At 36.4% G+C, this 17,932-nt stretch overlaps 1 protein-coding gene across 4 annotated transcripts in view; it reads right to left on the minus strand.

Annotated features, from left to right (window-relative positions):
- Positions 1-421: 421 nt before the first annotated feature.
- Positions 422-17,932, minus strand: part of LOC135075235 (glutathione hydrolase 1 proenzyme-like) — a 60,458-nt gene continuing 42,947 nt past the window's right edge. For all 4 annotated transcript variants that reach the window (XM_063969608.1, XM_063969607.1, XM_063969606.1 and 1 more), the window contains 8 exons: positions 16,984-17,204; positions 11,057-11,246; positions 10,126-10,338; positions 5,982-6,231; positions 5,020-5,210; positions 3,146-3,386; positions 2,597-2,710; positions 422-2,053 (listed from right to left, as the gene is read on the minus strand). In XM_063969608.1, coding sequence (XP_063825678.1) covers positions 1,904-2,053; positions 2,597-2,710; positions 3,146-3,386; positions 5,020-5,210; positions 5,982-6,231; positions 10,126-10,338; positions 11,057-11,246; positions 16,984-17,204 — 1,570 coding nt within the window. In that variant the 3' untranslated portion in view covers positions 422-1,903. The remainder of the gene's footprint in view (positions 2,054-2,596; positions 2,711-3,145; positions 3,387-5,019; positions 5,211-5,981; positions 6,232-10,125; positions 10,339-11,056; positions 11,247-16,983; positions 17,205-17,932) is intronic.

Below are 17,932 nucleotides of genomic sequence, written 5' to 3' on the forward strand. Positions count from 1 at the left end.
ATTTTGTTGTTGTTGTTTTTGTTTACACAAACAAACAATATCATCCATTAAAGGCTCCAGACATCAGTATGGAGCAGAATCAGCGCAATAAAAAAATAGCGCAATATTTTGTTGCAATTTCTTACAAAACTTGCGCACAAAAAGCAAATCTAGTATGAAAATAATCAAACTTCTAATGCTCGTAACTCAGTTTAGACTGAGTTTAGAGGTATACATACATGCCATAGTAAGTTTGGTTTATTACACTATTTTGTAATCAAAAAACAAAGTTTGGTCGATGGCCGCGCGAAAAAAAAAGACGCCACTTTCCATACAAAATCTGGCATTGCCATTTTTCGAATAATTCAATTGAATACATACCCAGGAACTCTGAATCTTTAGTTAAGTAAGTTTGTGAAAAAGGAGGAATAAATGAAACATATTAACATGTAAAATTTATTAATAACGACTGCATACCTAGTATAGTCATACGTGGTATTGGATACCGATAAATTACTTAATACTGCAGTAGTACTGGGAGCGGCGGGCACACTTGAAGCATTCGGACATACATTGTGACACTTTCATATACATAATAGACACTCATTCTATTACAGCTAGGTTTAGACGAACGATTTACAAGCTAATATTTATGTAAGAAATGTTACTGTGGCTTTTTTCACTCGAAGGACCACAATCTTTTGTGCGTATGTTTGTGATTAACGCCCGTATTCACAAACAATGCTTGCTTAAGTAAAGCAGCAAATCAAACGCACAGCTTTGAGTAGAGCTCTGTTATTGGTTCGTGTGTCACACAGTGCGTTCACGCGCACTGTGAGACCTCATAGTAATGTTTGTAAATACGGGCGTAATTGTAATTAGCTTGTAGAATTGCTCGTCCAAACTTAGCTTACAACTATTGATCATCTAATCTAACAATAAGTCAGAATTATTTATAAAGTAAATGCTAGGTTTGTAAGAACGCATTCTTGGCATCTTAATTTAGTATTAAAAATGGACATTCAATGAAATATTATGTACAAAATGTATTTCTGTTCCTTCTTTCAAAAACTTATTCGGTCTCAGATTAAAAAATGGGTTAGATACTGGGAAAAGTGTTTTAGATGACCATAAGGTCGAATATCAAATATCACCTAAACGAGATTCAGACTTGTGATATAGATAATTTTAGAATCCTATTCTAAAGATACTCTATCTATCACATTCCTTATGTTTCCGAACAACCGCACCATTTTACCATTCATAAATTGCCGAGCACATTTCAGACTATAAGTTTAATTTAATTATACTTTCACTTAAAGAATGTAATATTGTCGCATTTTGTATCAGGATAAAACAAGTTGCATGTTAGGATTGAGACTGAGACAAGATTCTTATACCGACAACACTGATATCAAGACATCTCTACTTATTTCCAAAAGGACTGGTTTTAAGATTACTCTCTACTGATTTACTTGTTCCTGTCTCTGTAGTATTACTAACTCTGTCCCAAGGGTAGGCTCTATAAAATTTGAGATATTATACATTAAATATACCTTTGTTGCTTCATCACAAAAGGACCTATCGTACTTTTATTGAGCGTTCTAATACAATACACGATTTTCAATTATTATTGTTCTTGAAGACTGTTCGATCAAATCTGTAGGCCAAGTTAACGTACAGTTACATATGCTCATTACAAGCACGAAAGCATACCACTGTTAAGCGATTGCTACATAGTAGCATGTGTGTCGAAACATTGGTAATAATAAGCATGCTCATTTCGAATTGTTCGAGCACGCTCGTTTTAAGCATGCTACTTTTAATGTTGAAATGACTATCAAAATCAATCTTCGAGCAAACATATAGGGCCGTTAATTTTTAGGTAATCATAGAGCCACCCTTGACAGTTTCCCTGGACTATCTAGTCCATACCAGCCACGTCCCCGCCTTTTCTGAAGTCAGCATTGGCGAAGATGCCAGTCCTGTTTCGGTAAAGGGCGCAGACTATGGAACCCCTGCCTCTGTAGCGAACCATGCCGTGGCCTTTCTCGCGAAGGCCCCTCACGATATCCTGAAAAAAGAGGTGTATAGTGATTAGGATAAAAAACTTTAGATAGAAGTACCTACTTAGACAGAAGTACTTAAAAAAATATATATATATGATTATAGTCTTAAAGGTTCTGTATGTCCCACTGCCTTAATCGGACGGTACGTACTTTTGATTTGAATACCTACATAACACTTTTAAATGGCAGTTATTTTACTGTTGATTTAAAATAACTTATACAGGTTCTACTGTAAATTCTTTTATCAATAAGTACATAAGTTATATGATATATCGTACAGTTGTACATCAGAATACTTTTGTTGCGAAATCATATGCCAGAGTTTAGGTTGTTCTTCAGCCATTCGAAGTTTAACGCCCGTATTCACAAACATTACTATTAGGTCTCACAGTGCGTGTGGACGTACAGGGTCACACGGTGACACACAAACTAATCACAGCTCTATTCAACGCTGTGCGTTCGATTTTCTGCTTCACTTAAGCAAGATTCGTTTGCGAATACGGGCATAACTTTGTTGACGATGGAAGTAGTAGTTATTGTATACTAACCTCTACAACTCCAAACTCGTACTCCACCGTCATTGGGAAGATCTGGTGGTGGATGCGGGCCTCATCCACCGCCTCTTTGATGGTCTGGTCGAACCACAGCTTGCGTATTATCACCTGTTAAAACATTGGGTTTGTTATTGCGCGGAAAGTTCATAACAATACTGGTATTGCTGAATATTAATGTATGTTTCATCATCTTTCATTGTTTGCTTTTCGATATGATCGATTTTATTTGTGCGATGTCCACATGCTTTTGTAAATTGTTATTTATTAAGATCCAGATGGGTAAAGAACTAAGGTTTACAACTTCTTTCCCTTCATATACCACTTGTATAGAATACCGAGGATACTAAGCCCGTTCTTCTTGTAAAACCACAATACTATACCCTTCATCTAACTTTAAACAATTTGCCAGTCAGTTACGTCTTCTTTCAATTTTAGTAGTCCAAGTATTTACTGTAATAAAAAAGTTGATCCAAAGATTCGGACTTTGTCTAAAATTTCCTCATACTATACTATTATTACGCTCCACTTTCTACCAGGACTTACCATAGCAACAGCAGTCGTGATCTTCGTGCCCCCAGAGGCTCCGATCACCATCTTAGCGTTCCCCATGTTATCCACAATGATGCTCGGGCTCATAGACGACAGAGGGCGTTTGCCAGGCGCGATGAAGTTGGCAGGAGAAGGGTCCAGACCGAAGGAGTTCTTGAAACCAGCTGATGAGAAGTCGTCCATGACGTTGTTCATCACTATACCCGTGTTGAGGGTTGTGAAACCGGCGCCGAAGCTGCAAAAGGTTGAACTTTTAGGTCTTGGTAGTGGTCGAAATAATTTGAACCATATTGATGTATGGTCCAGAGGTCCAGATCTTTAAAAAATCGTAAGATTCCAAAATACGAAAATAGTTTTTGGGTCACATTTGGTTAACATCTCTGCTGTTTTCGAGACGCCATTAAGTATTTCTGTACGATTTAGAGTGGATTCGATTCGACCAAACAACGGTAAATTATTGATCTCAGAATAAATCGTCAATAATTTTCATATATTTCCCATACTGAAACTGTCAATGTGCCAGTTATACCAGGAGTTATTCTCGGATAAAAGTTTGATCGAATCGGGCCTTATTCAAGCTTATTATTTCAACAAAATACTGAGAAAAGAGCAGCTGCATTACTGTCCAAGACATCTGACTCAAACATCTTGCTTATGTTTTGAATATCCAGTTTTCAACGGCTGCAACATTGTCATTCCATCTTTAGGCTAAGGTCACATTGGTCATGCAATCTGCGTCTACATCGAGACCATTATGGAAAACAGACGCAACATTCGATAACCTCTTGAGAGATATTTGTATATATGTATTATATTATAAGTATAAACATCAACATTTTGACGTCACTTATTAAAATTATGTATTTCTGGGAGTGAGACTAGCGGAGACAATATTTGTTATGTATTGCTCTACTTGTACGCTTCTACCTACTTTTATTGCTAACTCTACTTGTACGCTTCTACCTACTTTTATTGCTAACTCTACAAACAGGCTACTTTTGCTGCGTCGTCAATTCTATGATTCCGCGAGTAGGTTACTGCACCCGCATAAGTTTGTTTGACTACATACTTCTAAAATGAGGGTTTTCGCGTATAAAAAATCCGCCAGATGGCAATATGTAGACGCGAGGTCCAAATGCTGCATGATTGGTTATTTTTGACATGACATTGACAGATATGTCAAAATCCACCAATCACGCAGCAGTCAGACCCCACATCCACGTCCCGCCATCTAGTGGATCTTTCATACGCGAAAACCCTCATTGGTGAAGATATTCAAGTAAGTATTCATAAAAAATTTTCACTTGAAAAAAATACTGCCTCCGTACCACTATACGGAGAAATTGGTAAACCTGTCGTTTCCAAATGTGATGTAGCTCATTGTTCAGAGCAGTCCCGGCAAGCTGAAGGTCGTGGATTACAGTCCTACGTAAGGCAGTTTATTTTGGTGAATCATCTTGCTTCAGATATTCCTGAGGCAGTTATTTTGGTGAATCATGCTTCAGATATACCTATTTGGTGATCTTTGGAAACATGATAGGTATAATGCTTAACTTCGAACTCCTATGTTCTTCTGATTAAGTTCGTTGCGGGTCTAATGCCAGTTTAAGGCCCGAAACTGCGTTAAGCGGGCCCCGGCGCCGTTTCATACGAAAGTCCCCCGCGCGGGTGCCCGCGACGGAGCACTTTGTATGAAACCGCGCCGTGGCCCACTTAACGCAGTTTCTGCCCTAAGGGTTTTTGTTAGCGGTCAAGCTGTAGATCGCTACACAGGAGTTGCAGCGGTGGGAATGAGAGGATCCCAATAGTCCCATACCTATTTGGCATTACAAATGCAGAAATTCCAACTAAATTCCAAGTATTCTTACTAGAAGTTGATGGAGCTGGTGACAGACACAGCGTCTCCGTTGCCAGCTATGATGGAGATGTGGGCGGTGCCGGCATCCTCCTTGGTGTAGCGCACGGCCCCATACACGCTGGAGTCATTGCTGGTGTGCGCATCGTTGATCTTCTCACGGATGGAATCGCCGAACTCTGGTCTTGACACGTCGGCTATCAGCTGAAAAAATACAAGTTTTTTGGCGTTACGGAGGATATGGCGTGAACTTGAACGGTGTGCTTATGATTTTGAAAGAGCCACGCCAGGCCCGTTATTTGCTAGAGGTTTGTCCTTTAACAGACACAGCTATTCAACTTTGGGATTTTCCATTGTTTTGGGATAAAGTGGTAATGGGTTGAGAGAAACATCAACAAATGACATGTTTCGGTAGGAGGTAGAAACTTCCAAAAACTTTGCAATGTAGATAAACAAAGTAAATAAATAAATAATAAATAAATAAATATCGACAGCAATTCCAGATATTACCTAACTACCAAGTCTATAAGATAAGACTCATTTTTATTTTTACATCTTTATCACATATAAAATTAAATAATGATTTGAGTTATTGTGTTTACCTACGTGACTCACAAATTCACAATATGCAAGCCAAGTAAAAGTTACACCCACTGACAAAATATTTTGAATCAGCGAACGTAATTTATGCTGAATAGCTAAAGTATTCTGCTGATTTCAATTCAACAGAAAAATATGTTAATGAGTCAATGAAAAATGAAGATATTTTGTGGGACAAATTAAAATTTACAAATAAAAAGTCGTTTCCTGGTGGAATTTTCATAATAATATTTTTAATGATCATCAGTTTTTGTGAAACATAACTATGGGAACCGTCTTAATTAAGTCCTTATTGAAACTAAAAATCGACATCAGTTCTACATTTAGAATTCCTTTTAATCCCTTTAGAGTCATCAACCACAGCCTCTTTCTTACCTCGTTCAGATCCAAAAAGGCCGCATCTCCCAGCTTAGTCCTCGTTGCGTACGCGTACTTGAACGCTTCAATAATCCGGTGGTACGACAGCACCTTGTCCTGCGTGCTGTTGATACTGTCCCTGGTGAACTTGTATCCTTTAAGCACATTAAGGATGTAACCCAGGATGAGCCCGCTGCTAGGAGGGGGAGGGGCGTAAAGGGTGTCCCCGCCGCCGATCGAGAAGGAAATCGGCTCGCTGATCGTGGCCCTGGTGAAAAGCGGGCAAGTGTGAGTCAGGTTAGCACGCTAGTCCATGATATCGTATAATGTACTCACGAAGGCGAGTGAGCTTATTTGTGTGTGTACGTGTACATGCACATAACGATAGTGTAATGTCTTTCAAAACTTTTGAAAAACTAACAGTAGCGAGCCACCACACGTGTATAGCTCACTCGCCTTCGTGAATTGCAACAACTATACTCAGGGTGATAAACAAAAGAACATTTGCGTTAGGTATTGGTGTTTTGTGAGAATGGAAAGTTCCAGTCTTCTTAGATATTATTTTATGCAATAACGAACTTAGTTCGTCTTGATAGACCATTTATAAACAGTTGATAGTGAAATGAAAACAGCAGCACAATATTTGTCCACACAATTCTTACTTTCTTTTTAGAACATTTGCGAGTGCAATTTTAATTTAAGTAGGTACAATTTACTTACAATTTTCTCTTGAAAGATTTAGCTGAATTTCAAGAAATGCAATTATTTTCAGCGACCATTTAGATCATTTTGCTAGTAGCTCATCATTAATTAAATGAACAATTTGAAGATATTTTTGAATATTACGTACTATTATAACAATGCATATAAAGTGAGTCATTTACTTATAGTTGGGTATTATGATACATTTTCTAGAATATTTGTACAGGTGCTGGAGTATTTTTCACATTTCAACAATACTTAGTGCGCTATATTTGCGATACCACACATAAACCGGGTAAGAATTTTTTATGAGTCATTAAGACATGAATTTACGATAGCATTATCGCTATTATACATGGAATGTTAATCAAGTGAAACGCAGTAAACTTCGAAAACTTGGCTTGTTACATTTCGTTTAATTAAATGTTAGGCCAGTAGAATTAAACACAAAAATTGATTAAATCGGAAATAATTCCTACAAAAGATTTTTTTGCTTTAATGGCTTCATTGATTGCCCATTAAGACTCTCCTAAGTTTTCGACTTCGACGGAGTTGTGCTTAAGTGGTGGGGGCCCCCGAAAGGGGCGTTTTTTCGGTTTTGCGGTTAAACCGCGTAAAGGACTTACCCTATCGAAAAGTGGTCTTCATGACGGTTAAAAGGCACTTAATCCTGCATTGAATAAGACCAAATTCATATGTTTTGGACAAACCGTTCTCGCGCTAAAGTTCGGCAAAGTAGAAAATATACGTATAATTAATGACCCTCTCCACGTCCAATGACTTGTTACCCACATGCTTCCAAGCCTTGTAAAGGGTCGCCTTAACCAGTGTAACCCTAACAAGGCTCACGAGTTTGATTCGCTTATCCTTGTTCGTCCCAGCCGTTCCTTAACTGCGGTTGCTGCACCTCTTCCTGGCACTCTCCTGAACGACTCTGTGTTACCTAATGTGGCTGCCCCTATTCCTTGTACCCTCCTGTACGATTTAATTGCTTAGCCATATGCCTGGTCCAAGGTTCGACGCCACAAAATCAACTTCGTACGAGTGAAAATAGTTTAAATACTATTTCCCGTGCTTGCAACATTTTTCTTTACTGCTTCGCCTCTATTAGTCGTAGAGTGATTGTATATATCCTATAGCCTTCCTCAATGTATGAGCTATTCAACACAAAAATAATGATTTCAATCAAACTAGTAATTCTTAAGATTAGCGCGTTCAAACAAACAAACAAAAAACTCTTCAGCGTTTTAATATGAACTTGTTGTTGTTGATTTTTGGCGTCGAACCTTAGACCAGGCATACGGCTAGGCAACGTAGTCATGCAAGAGGATACAAGGAAGAGGGGCAGCCACAGTAGGTAACACAGAGTCGTTCAGGTGAGTGCCAGGAAGAGGTGCAGCAACCGCAGTTAAGGAACGTCTGGGACGAACAAGGATAGGCGCATCAAGCTCGTAAGCCTTGATAGGGTTACACTGGTTGAGGTGGCCCTTTTCAAGACTTGGAAGCCTGTGGGTAACAAACCATTGGACGTGGAGAGGGTCATTAATTATACGTATATTTTCTACTTTGCCGAACTTTAGCGCGAGAACGGTTTGTCCAAAACATATGAATTTGGTCTTATTCAATGCAGGATTAAGTGCCCTTCAACCGTCATGAAGACCACTTTTTGATAGGGTAAGTCCTTTACGCGGTATAACCGGAAAACCGAAAAAATGCCTCTTTCGGGGGCCCCCACCACTTAAGCACAACTCCGTCGAAGTCGAAAACTTAGGAGAGTCTTAATGGGCAAACAAAGAAGCCATTAAAACAATAAAATCTTTTGTAGGAATTATTTCCGATTTAAAAGCTAATTCTACTGGACTATGTACCTAAATTACAATTCATACAGGGTAGGTACAATTTCGATATAGATATGACTGGCAAAGGTGACATTTTGGTCGGTGAAACGTGATTTTGTCTTTCTTTGGCGACTCCCAAATACCTGCTGTATTTAAGTGTAAAATACTTAATTAATTTAAGGCAATCTCTATAAATTATCTTTAGTGAAAATAGGTATGTTTCTTACGCCACTTCTCAGCGTATATGCCGAAGTTGGTATTGGACTTGTATATATTTGAGACGTGCTTTCCCTTAAAAGGATCTATACTACTTAATATAGAATTATAATTTGATGTGTAACGAGATTGACCCAAACTCGTACCTGCTGGACTTAGTTAGTAGGCTTATAATAAGGTACTTAGCTAGGCTGACTCTACCTACACTTAAGAAGCTCTTATAATTGTTGGCAGGCTTGAATCTAGGTATGTTCTAGTTTTAATCGAGATTTGATGATGTTAACAATGTTATCAATTAAAAACTAATTGTATTAATTACAGATATCGAGTAACAACAAAGTCGTAGACATTATCGTCAGTTATTACCTACTACTACTTCCTGCAACTCCATTTGGTTAGAGAGTTAGTTTTTCTCAAATTACAGCTTCTGGATTCGATTCCCAAATGGGTCACACATTTTACTAACTTACTTAGTGGTGAGTGGGAGATTAATATGCGATAATAAAAAGCCGTAGGTAGGAAATTAATGTGCTGAAATTAATCATGTCCTCAATGTTTATTTACAACCTCTTTATCAGTAATTGCTTCGAATTTTGTTTAATAACATACTTAATACCTACCTAGGTACGACTTACATTCGTATCTTGAAATGATAAAAATGTTTTGGCGTTGAGTGCAGTGTTTAATTTTTTTTTTATTATCCACAATAATTAATAAACATTACGGACCAATAAAAACGTTCCTGACCTATTAATCGGAGTCAAGAGTTACACGGCTGCAATAGAAAAGTTTTTAAACCCGATTGGATCAAATCATGACGGAGTTGAGAAACTTTCGGACTTTCATGCTGAAATGGTGTCTTGCAATTTGTCAGACCTGGAAGCTGTAGACAGGTACTTATATCCCGAAGGTGTTAATTAGGTAAGTCCGAGTAGTAGGTACATCAGCGGAATCATTTTGATAGGAATCTTCCCCACTACAGCAGATATCGGCTTATAAATAGGTTTGATGATATTAGAAACTTTATATCATGCGGTTAACCAGGTTATTGATAGTAGATATGGTACCTACTTACTGCTGCTGCTCCAATCTTTCAATTTATGATAAGACAACATGAATAGATTATTTGAAAAGCAGTAAAAGCTATTTATGTACATACGTTTGAAAGTTAAGCTTTCATCGGACGCGCGACTCATTTCTTCCCAGCGTCATCCAATTCGGTCCAACGGGAAGATTTCAATAGTTTTGTTCCCCATTGGTGGATAATAGAGATTTTATCTATGTCCACCAGTGAACAAATTTTGGGGGACATGAGGTATAGACGGACATTATTATCAGAAGAATTGAGGTTCAAAGTTTGGGATTAATGAAATGAGATTGGATTTGTTTTGTAGGTTGGTACTTACTCGTAGTTCCTCAGATCCTCAGCAGTGATAATGCTCCCAGCTCTTTTCAAGTCATCCAAGAAGCCGTTCGCCAGACTGCCGTTGTAGAGCTCGTCTCCTCCCTTCTCGGCGATCCTTCGGAGGGTGTTGCAATAAGCCTCTGCCGGCTTCACGATCACTCCAGGCTTCTGGAACTCCTCTTTCCTGAACTTGTCTTGTGTGACGTACACTTTGCTGGAAGACATAAAGGGAAATTATGAGACTATTCCCACCTCTCATTCCCCTCGCTTTACTTAACACCAGTTTAGGTATAGTAGAATCTACAGCTTCAAATTGCCGAAATAAAATTAATAATTTATTTTAAGAGAGTTGTAAGTTTCACAATCGAAATGGTATCCAAATGTGAATGGAGCTTTCGAATTTTACGAGAATCTAAAATCGTGATTTTATTATTTCATATAGTGACTTCAGTTTTTACGTCATTCCCGGAACAAATGTATTTTTAAAGTTATTCAAGTTAAGTAACGAAAATTCTCATTCGATATTGCTGTTAACGCAGAAATTAGAAACGTAATTTAATTACTGAAATCGTTTACGAAAGAAAAGAAAGTAGCCTAATCCCTAAAGTAGATTATGAGTAGATAGGTACCTAGTTGATTTATATTGTAGGTTACGAGTGATAATATAATCTGAAACTAATTAATTAGGTAAGTTTGCTGAAGAATGTGAAAGATCTGAATTCTTAGCCTAACAACAATGTAACTTCGTTTTAACAAAAACTCAAATTTTCTCTTCTAGGCTTAATAGAGAAATGATACATCAATACAAACACAATAAAAACCTTTCAACTAAAACTGTTAAACTACCTTTCTACTCATTTATGAATAAAAGATAGTCTTTAACTATTGCTGCTAAATAATTAAAAGTTAACTGAACATTTAAATGAACCCACCTGAGGTTAGGGTCATTCTTGATCCAGGAGGCGGTGTTGATGCCATCATAGAGCGCCTTGGAGATCTGGTAGCCGTTCTTGCAAAAGTCCAGCGTTGGGGCGACCAGGCTTTCCCACGGGAGGCGACCCCAGCGCTGGTGCGCTGCCCACATGCCCCGGAGTTCTCCTGGGACTCCCACTGCTAATGGACCTGGGAGGAAAAGCGTTCTTATTATTGGGACTATTTTTGCGTCTTGTTACCATGGCTGCTACTAGTGTGTATGTAGTCATCCGTAGTTTAACTGTTATTAAAGACTAAACCATTAAAGGCCAAAAGGGTAAGATGGTTCGAATTGGAAAGCTGAACTGTCACCAATGACTACGATCTCCACCATACTTACCCGCAGCGAAGTTAGGTATTCAGAAGAAAATAGGAGCAGTGTAAAGTTCATCAAGTTTTGTCTAACTTTTTGAATTATGCGGTGGGATATAATTAATGTACAATTTGGAAATAAGTAAAGTGTATCTAATTGGTACATTGCTGACTTATCAACCCTTATAAAAAAAATAGGATTCTGTGCTTCAGATCAGAGGTTACGATACAGCTATGACCGATAAGTACCTATACAATGTCAGAAGGAAACTCGGTTGTTACACCTGACAGTAGAAGGACGAAGAAGTATAATTTAATAGACGACTTTGATTCCTGATCTACCAAACCAAACCAAAATCTGATTATTTTAAAAGTCGCACGCATGAAGCCGCGGGCGCGGGCGCAGACAGCCTTCCGAACCAGATGCAAGAGAAAGCTCGGGTGAAATTCGCACGAGTTAGCCCGAGACGTTCTCTATTGGGTGTCATGGTATTAATTGTGGCAGTTGCTATGCACTGCTCGTTGCGTAAGCGCCGAATATGTATTGGCAATTCATCAATAATGATCGGGAAATGTAGGATTTTGGCACACCAATTTTCACCCCAGATTTCATGTACATTGTTTATTTGATTAGTATGTTAAATTTATGTAAATGGTAGTAACAAATGTCTGTTGGATCACACCATTTTCATACTAATATTATGTCAATTACTTGTTAGTTAATTTTAAAACACATTTTATTTATTTTAGCTTTGAAAACCCGAGTTAGTGACCTGTAAAATTAGATTTTCAACAGCTAGCTCTGTTCTATGATTCTTCTATCAAAATTGACCTGCATGTAGTACCACATATTATAATTCTGTGGTAGTACCTACTTATCTATGAAATTGGATAGACAATATATTCACATAAAACACACGCAAATAAACTCCGCAGTGGTACTCGTAACAATTAGGTATACCGTGATATTGTGTAACATAATCGCTTGATGACTTTCAACAACGCGGGAGAGAGCACTTTATGTAAGTGCACACATGTTATAATTTACATGAAAACATTTTGCGTACCGGTTACATGACTTTTTTTAAAGATTTTGAAAGAAAGAAAGAAAAAAAATATTTATTTGGTACTAAAAAATAGAATGATACAAATTGATAAAAGCAAAAATAATAAAATTGTTGTACCAAATTGGTCTCTGCTCAGTATGAGGCCATAACGTACTCGGGAGCACGTTACGGCCACTGGTATTCTGCAGAAACCATGAGAGAGGGGCACGTGGCCCACAGCGAATTTTGTACCTACTAAAGGATGCAAATAGGACTGTCTGACTGTAGAGGTGAAGGTGTAAATGACATAATGTGGCAAAAATATTAATTTATTTATTATTAAAATCGCCATATTCATTAGCACCATAAAGTCGCCGTAACAATGGTATCATGTCGGTTCATCGTTCTACATATATTTCAGAAATAATATATTATGTTTTTCAGTCGCATATTATTCACTCTTTATTTTAACAGCACGTTTGTCGACTGTTTGGACAATTGTTGCAGAGAACAATGTGAAATTAATTACAGAAAGTAATACGAAACGCCTAGACTAGAACGATGATAATAACAAACATTCCAGGCAGTGGCGTAGCGTGGCTTTTCGCCGCCCGGGGCCGTCCGGAAATCCGCCGCCCTTTATTTTAATTATAAATATTTTAAAGTTTAAATATTATATTGAATGGACTTCAGGTACACTATTCACCTTATTTGTTGAAAGTCAAAATAAACTACCACGCACTGCTTCAGCAGGAAAATACATTAAAGAGAAGCAATTGCTTGAAACCCACAGGAAGTTTGATTTTCTTAAATAGCTCAGCTTTATTATGTAACACTAGGCACACTAGGTGTATAACAATAAACAATAATAACAAGTATTATTGCCTGACCAGGAACATAAAAACCCTGGCATAGAGGCGCGTCAATTGCATTTGATAGTGCAACACTGAGTACAGTCGTACCTGTGTTAAATTAATAGGCTAAATTTATGTATCAGGATTCAGGATTACGGGCTAATTTGATATTTTCATAAATTAACGAAAAAATATTAGTATAGGTAACCTGATTTAAATAAATTAAATGAAACCATCAATCGAGCTAGTAGATTTATTTTATTATTCATCAATATAATCAAATTCAGAACTTGAATATTCAACTGCAATGTCTGCTCATGCACCCTTCAAACTCGGTACTTCTTTCCCAATCCCATAAAATTCAACACTTAGAAAGTGACAAAATTTTTAAAATAGGTAGTTGAAACAAACCACAGCTAATTTTCATAGTGGACTGTACTATACGATAAACATGTCAGTCAATTTGACAACCTTTGTCGGAAACATTATTCAATGAAAATATTGTCCGAACCCTTACTATTTCTCTTCGACAAATACTTTAACACATTGTGAACCACTTTTCTTTCACGACCATATAAATATTTTAGCAATTTAATTCATAAAACCAATTGCGCACATTTAAAATAAAGTTTGTTTACACTTTGACAGCAATAGACTGACATGCAAGGTGACATGTCAATGAAGTTTTCAGTTACTGTTGCCATTAAAAGAAATTAGTACCATTAGTTTTCCGCAACATGGCGAGGGTTTTTATGTTCCTGGTCAGGCTATAAAGTATTTATTTGTCAATTGAGAGTAAATATTATCTTAAATTATATACAGTGTGAGTCACGTTAAAGTGTACATTATGAAAATAGATGAAACTATACCTATTTTTATCGACAAAAAAGTGGTCAAAAATTTTTTGAGATTTTTTTTTAATTTTTTATAGAATTTTTTTTCTTTCAATTACTTATTGTAAAGAATACGTAATAACTTTTAAACTAAGCGGTATATCCTGATAAAATAAAAACAGTAATAATGCTAAATAACAGGCGATACTAAAAAAATACATAAAATACACAAAAAAGGCCAACAAATAATAAAAAATGATACTTTTTGAAAAAAAAATGCTTTTAAATTCGTGTTTTTTTGGTTATTTGATAAATTTCTCCAAAAAATGCCCCTATAATAGGTGGTTTTTATTACTTTGTATTATTCTCTATCGTACTATCTTTGTAAAACCAAAAATCGCATGTCTCTATCCCTATCACAACATTTGCTATGATCGTTTGAACAAAGGCCTGCCACAACATTATTCTCCGCTACAGGTAGAGACAATTTTAATTTTAACTAAAATGCTTATTTTACTTCGAAATCTTTTGTTTTTATTTGAAATCTAACTTGTTTTTATCGATATTACAAATCTAGAGCCATTTTCAGTTTCGTTGTTAACGAAGCGTTGAATGGCGCGCCCGGAGAGGCTTAGTTCAAACGATCATTGCAAACATTGTGATAGGGATAGAGACATGCGATTTTTGGTTTTACGAAGGTAATACGATGGAGAATAATACAAAGTAATAAAAACCACCGGATATAGGGGCATTTTTTGGAGAAATTTATCAAATAACCAAAAAAACACGAATTTAAAAGCAAATTTTTTTCAAAAAGTATCATTTTTTATTATTTGTTGGCTTTTTTTGTGTATTTTATGTGTTTTTGTAGTATCGCCTGTTATTTAGCATTATTACTTTATCAGGATATACCGCTTAGTTTAAAAGTTATTACGTTTTCTTTACAAAAAGTAATTTTTTCTTGATAACTTTTGTTATAGACCGAAATTAAAAAAGTGGTTTGAAAAATGTATAATATGTATCGAAGCTATTTTTTAAAATATTTTGTTTGAATTCATTAGATATTTGCAGCAAGTTACAGATTTAATTACTGCTAAAAGTTACCATTTTAGCTAATTTTGAATTTCGAACTTGCAGAATATAATAAATACACGGTTTTAAAAGTAGCTTAGATATGGCTTTAACTATTTACAAACCACTTTTTTATTTCGGTTAGTAACAAGAGAAATCACGAAAGATTATCTGTGGCGCAAGTTTTAGAGGGGTAAGTAAGCACCTTAAATATTTTTGTTACTATTACTTAAAAAAATAGATTAAAATGTACTCTTCGTGCTTTTTTCAAAGCAAAATCTTTTACACAATCGTCGATATCAATTTGTATCTCATTTTCAATTGCCAGTATAGCTAGATTTGTTAGTCTCCTTTTTTTTTTCTTGTTCATGCAATGTTTTTTTTCTTATCCGCCGCCCCCTTTCATATGCCGCCCGGGGCCATGGCCCCCCCTGCCCCCCCCAAGCTACGCCACTGATTCCAGGCACATTTTAAAATCATTTGTGTATTCATCTACGTGACTATTCAACAATAGAGATAATAGTCTAATGAGAACTACTATCATTTGATTGTTTTCCTATACTACCATTATTGTGACCTTTCGGCGAACTAAGTTAATATTATTTTAGTCACAAATTGCTTTATGTAGAGCACAATATATTATCATTTAGATGGAACCATTTCATTTTATGCCTTTAGAGGTCAGTGTCAGGTAATACATAGTTTCATTTAATTTTGAGATAACACAGAAGCACGATTTTATGTTTCCCAAACCATTTTGTACTAGCAAGCAAAGTCAGCGCCCGTCATATTAATTTCGGTCACCATTGTTAAAGAGCAATACGGAAATTAAATCGTGCGTGATACACATATCGTTTTTATAACTAGAACAACTTTAGTGACCTACAGAATACTACCTACTTATCCAGAGTTCAGTAGATATAAACGTTACTTATAAATATAGGTAGGTACTTACTGAAACTACTAAATTGAGAAATGAGATTTTTTAATTAAATTTTCATTCGATTTCATAATTTACAAATTATGAAATCGAATGAAAATAATTGTGAAACTCGTCATCTGAGTGATAGTCAGTGACGCATTGAAGACTACAATATCGTTAATCATTTTATTTATTGTAATAAAATGATATCATTAATTATTTTACGTGGAAAAAAATGAACCCATTTAATCATACCGTGTCTACGTCAGTTTTCCGGTCGGCTGGTTACGATAACCTTGCTGGATGCTTTGTTTTTGTATTGGGATAGATAAAGCAACAATAAAAACCGATATTTTGCCCATTACGTGTATTTACCTTCGATTATATTGATTGATGATGACTATTACACCAAGAAATCTGTATAAGAGTAAGAATCTATACGATCGTATACCCATGATCATCTGGAGAGAAAAAAAATTCATATTCTAATTCTTAATTTGCAATTAATATTGTTTAGGTAGGTCACATCTCCTAATGTGTGGATGTGGGTAGTACATTGAGGTCACTGCATTACGTAAGAACTTAGGTACATATTTGATATCTATCGATTGGTAGTTCAGCTTATGTACCTACGTGTTATGCATACCCTTGCAGAGTACACTAACCATAAACCTACCTATGAGTGGAATATTTTTCAATCCACATAAAGCTCTTGGCTTGCTTCTCACCTGGTGGAAAGTGATGATCTTCACCCGGAATCCTCAACCACAGAGGAACTGGTTATCTTTAATTGTCGGAACACAACAATGCTGTTAACATTGTTGTAAACAATATTACTAAGAGTTTTACCTTTTTTGGCTTTATCCGAATCCCCATGGTACATGTCAGGCGTAGCGGCGGCTGGTGCGGTCTCCCTGGCGTTGACGGTGTATGCCTTCTCCTCCTGCTTGATGTAGACCGTCATGAAGAACCCCCCGCCGATGCCCATGCTCTGCTGGTTGAGCAGGCTGTTGCAGAACATAGCAGCGATCGCCGCGTCCACTGCCGAACCATTTTTCGTGAGGATTTGTCTGGAATCACGAATTTCTTAGTGAGGATTTGTCTAAAATTACATAAATTAACAGATAAAACACTATGCGGTATAGTAGATATAAATCGGCTTCTTATAAAACCTACACGATTTTTTGTAATAATTTTGTACTCTGCTGATCATTTAAGAAACCCTGACACATATTTTCTCTTATAACCAATGTCACACTTTCTAGAGTTTAATAGTCAAAATAGACTAAGCTCATAAATAACAGATCTTTAGCTAAATCACTGTTTTTTTTCTTCTAACCTTAGCTAAAACTATTGTCTAGTTTTAAAACTTTACGAGTTTTTTAATAATTTTCGAACAAAGTGTAAGATTAAGACGCAGTTTATTTACACGTGAGTAAAAACTTGTCTGTGTGACATTTTGATACTGGTTACGTAACTCAAGGCTAAGTAGATTGTTTAATAATAAACCCAAATAAACAAAGACGGATAAGCATAATCAGTTTGATAGCGGCTGATTACTGATATTTATAAACAAATCAACAAACAGGTTTATCTCTCCACACAAGGACAGTCGAGAACTTACATAACGTACAGGCATTAGAACTATAATTTGTAAGAAGTTAGGTACTAAGTACTTCATTTACCTACTTATTTAATGTCTATTTTCATTATATACTACTTACAATCTTTTATTCATTCATTGAATCACATGAGTATTACATCATGTTATTTTCTTTACTGAAAATGTCATGAAAAA

Source organism: Ostrinia nubilalis, chromosome 10, assembly GCF_963855985.1.
Source record: "Ostrinia nubilalis chromosome 10, ilOstNubi1.1, whole genome shotgun sequence".
NCBI lineage: Eukaryota > Metazoa > Arthropoda > Insecta > Lepidoptera > Crambidae > Ostrinia > Ostrinia nubilalis.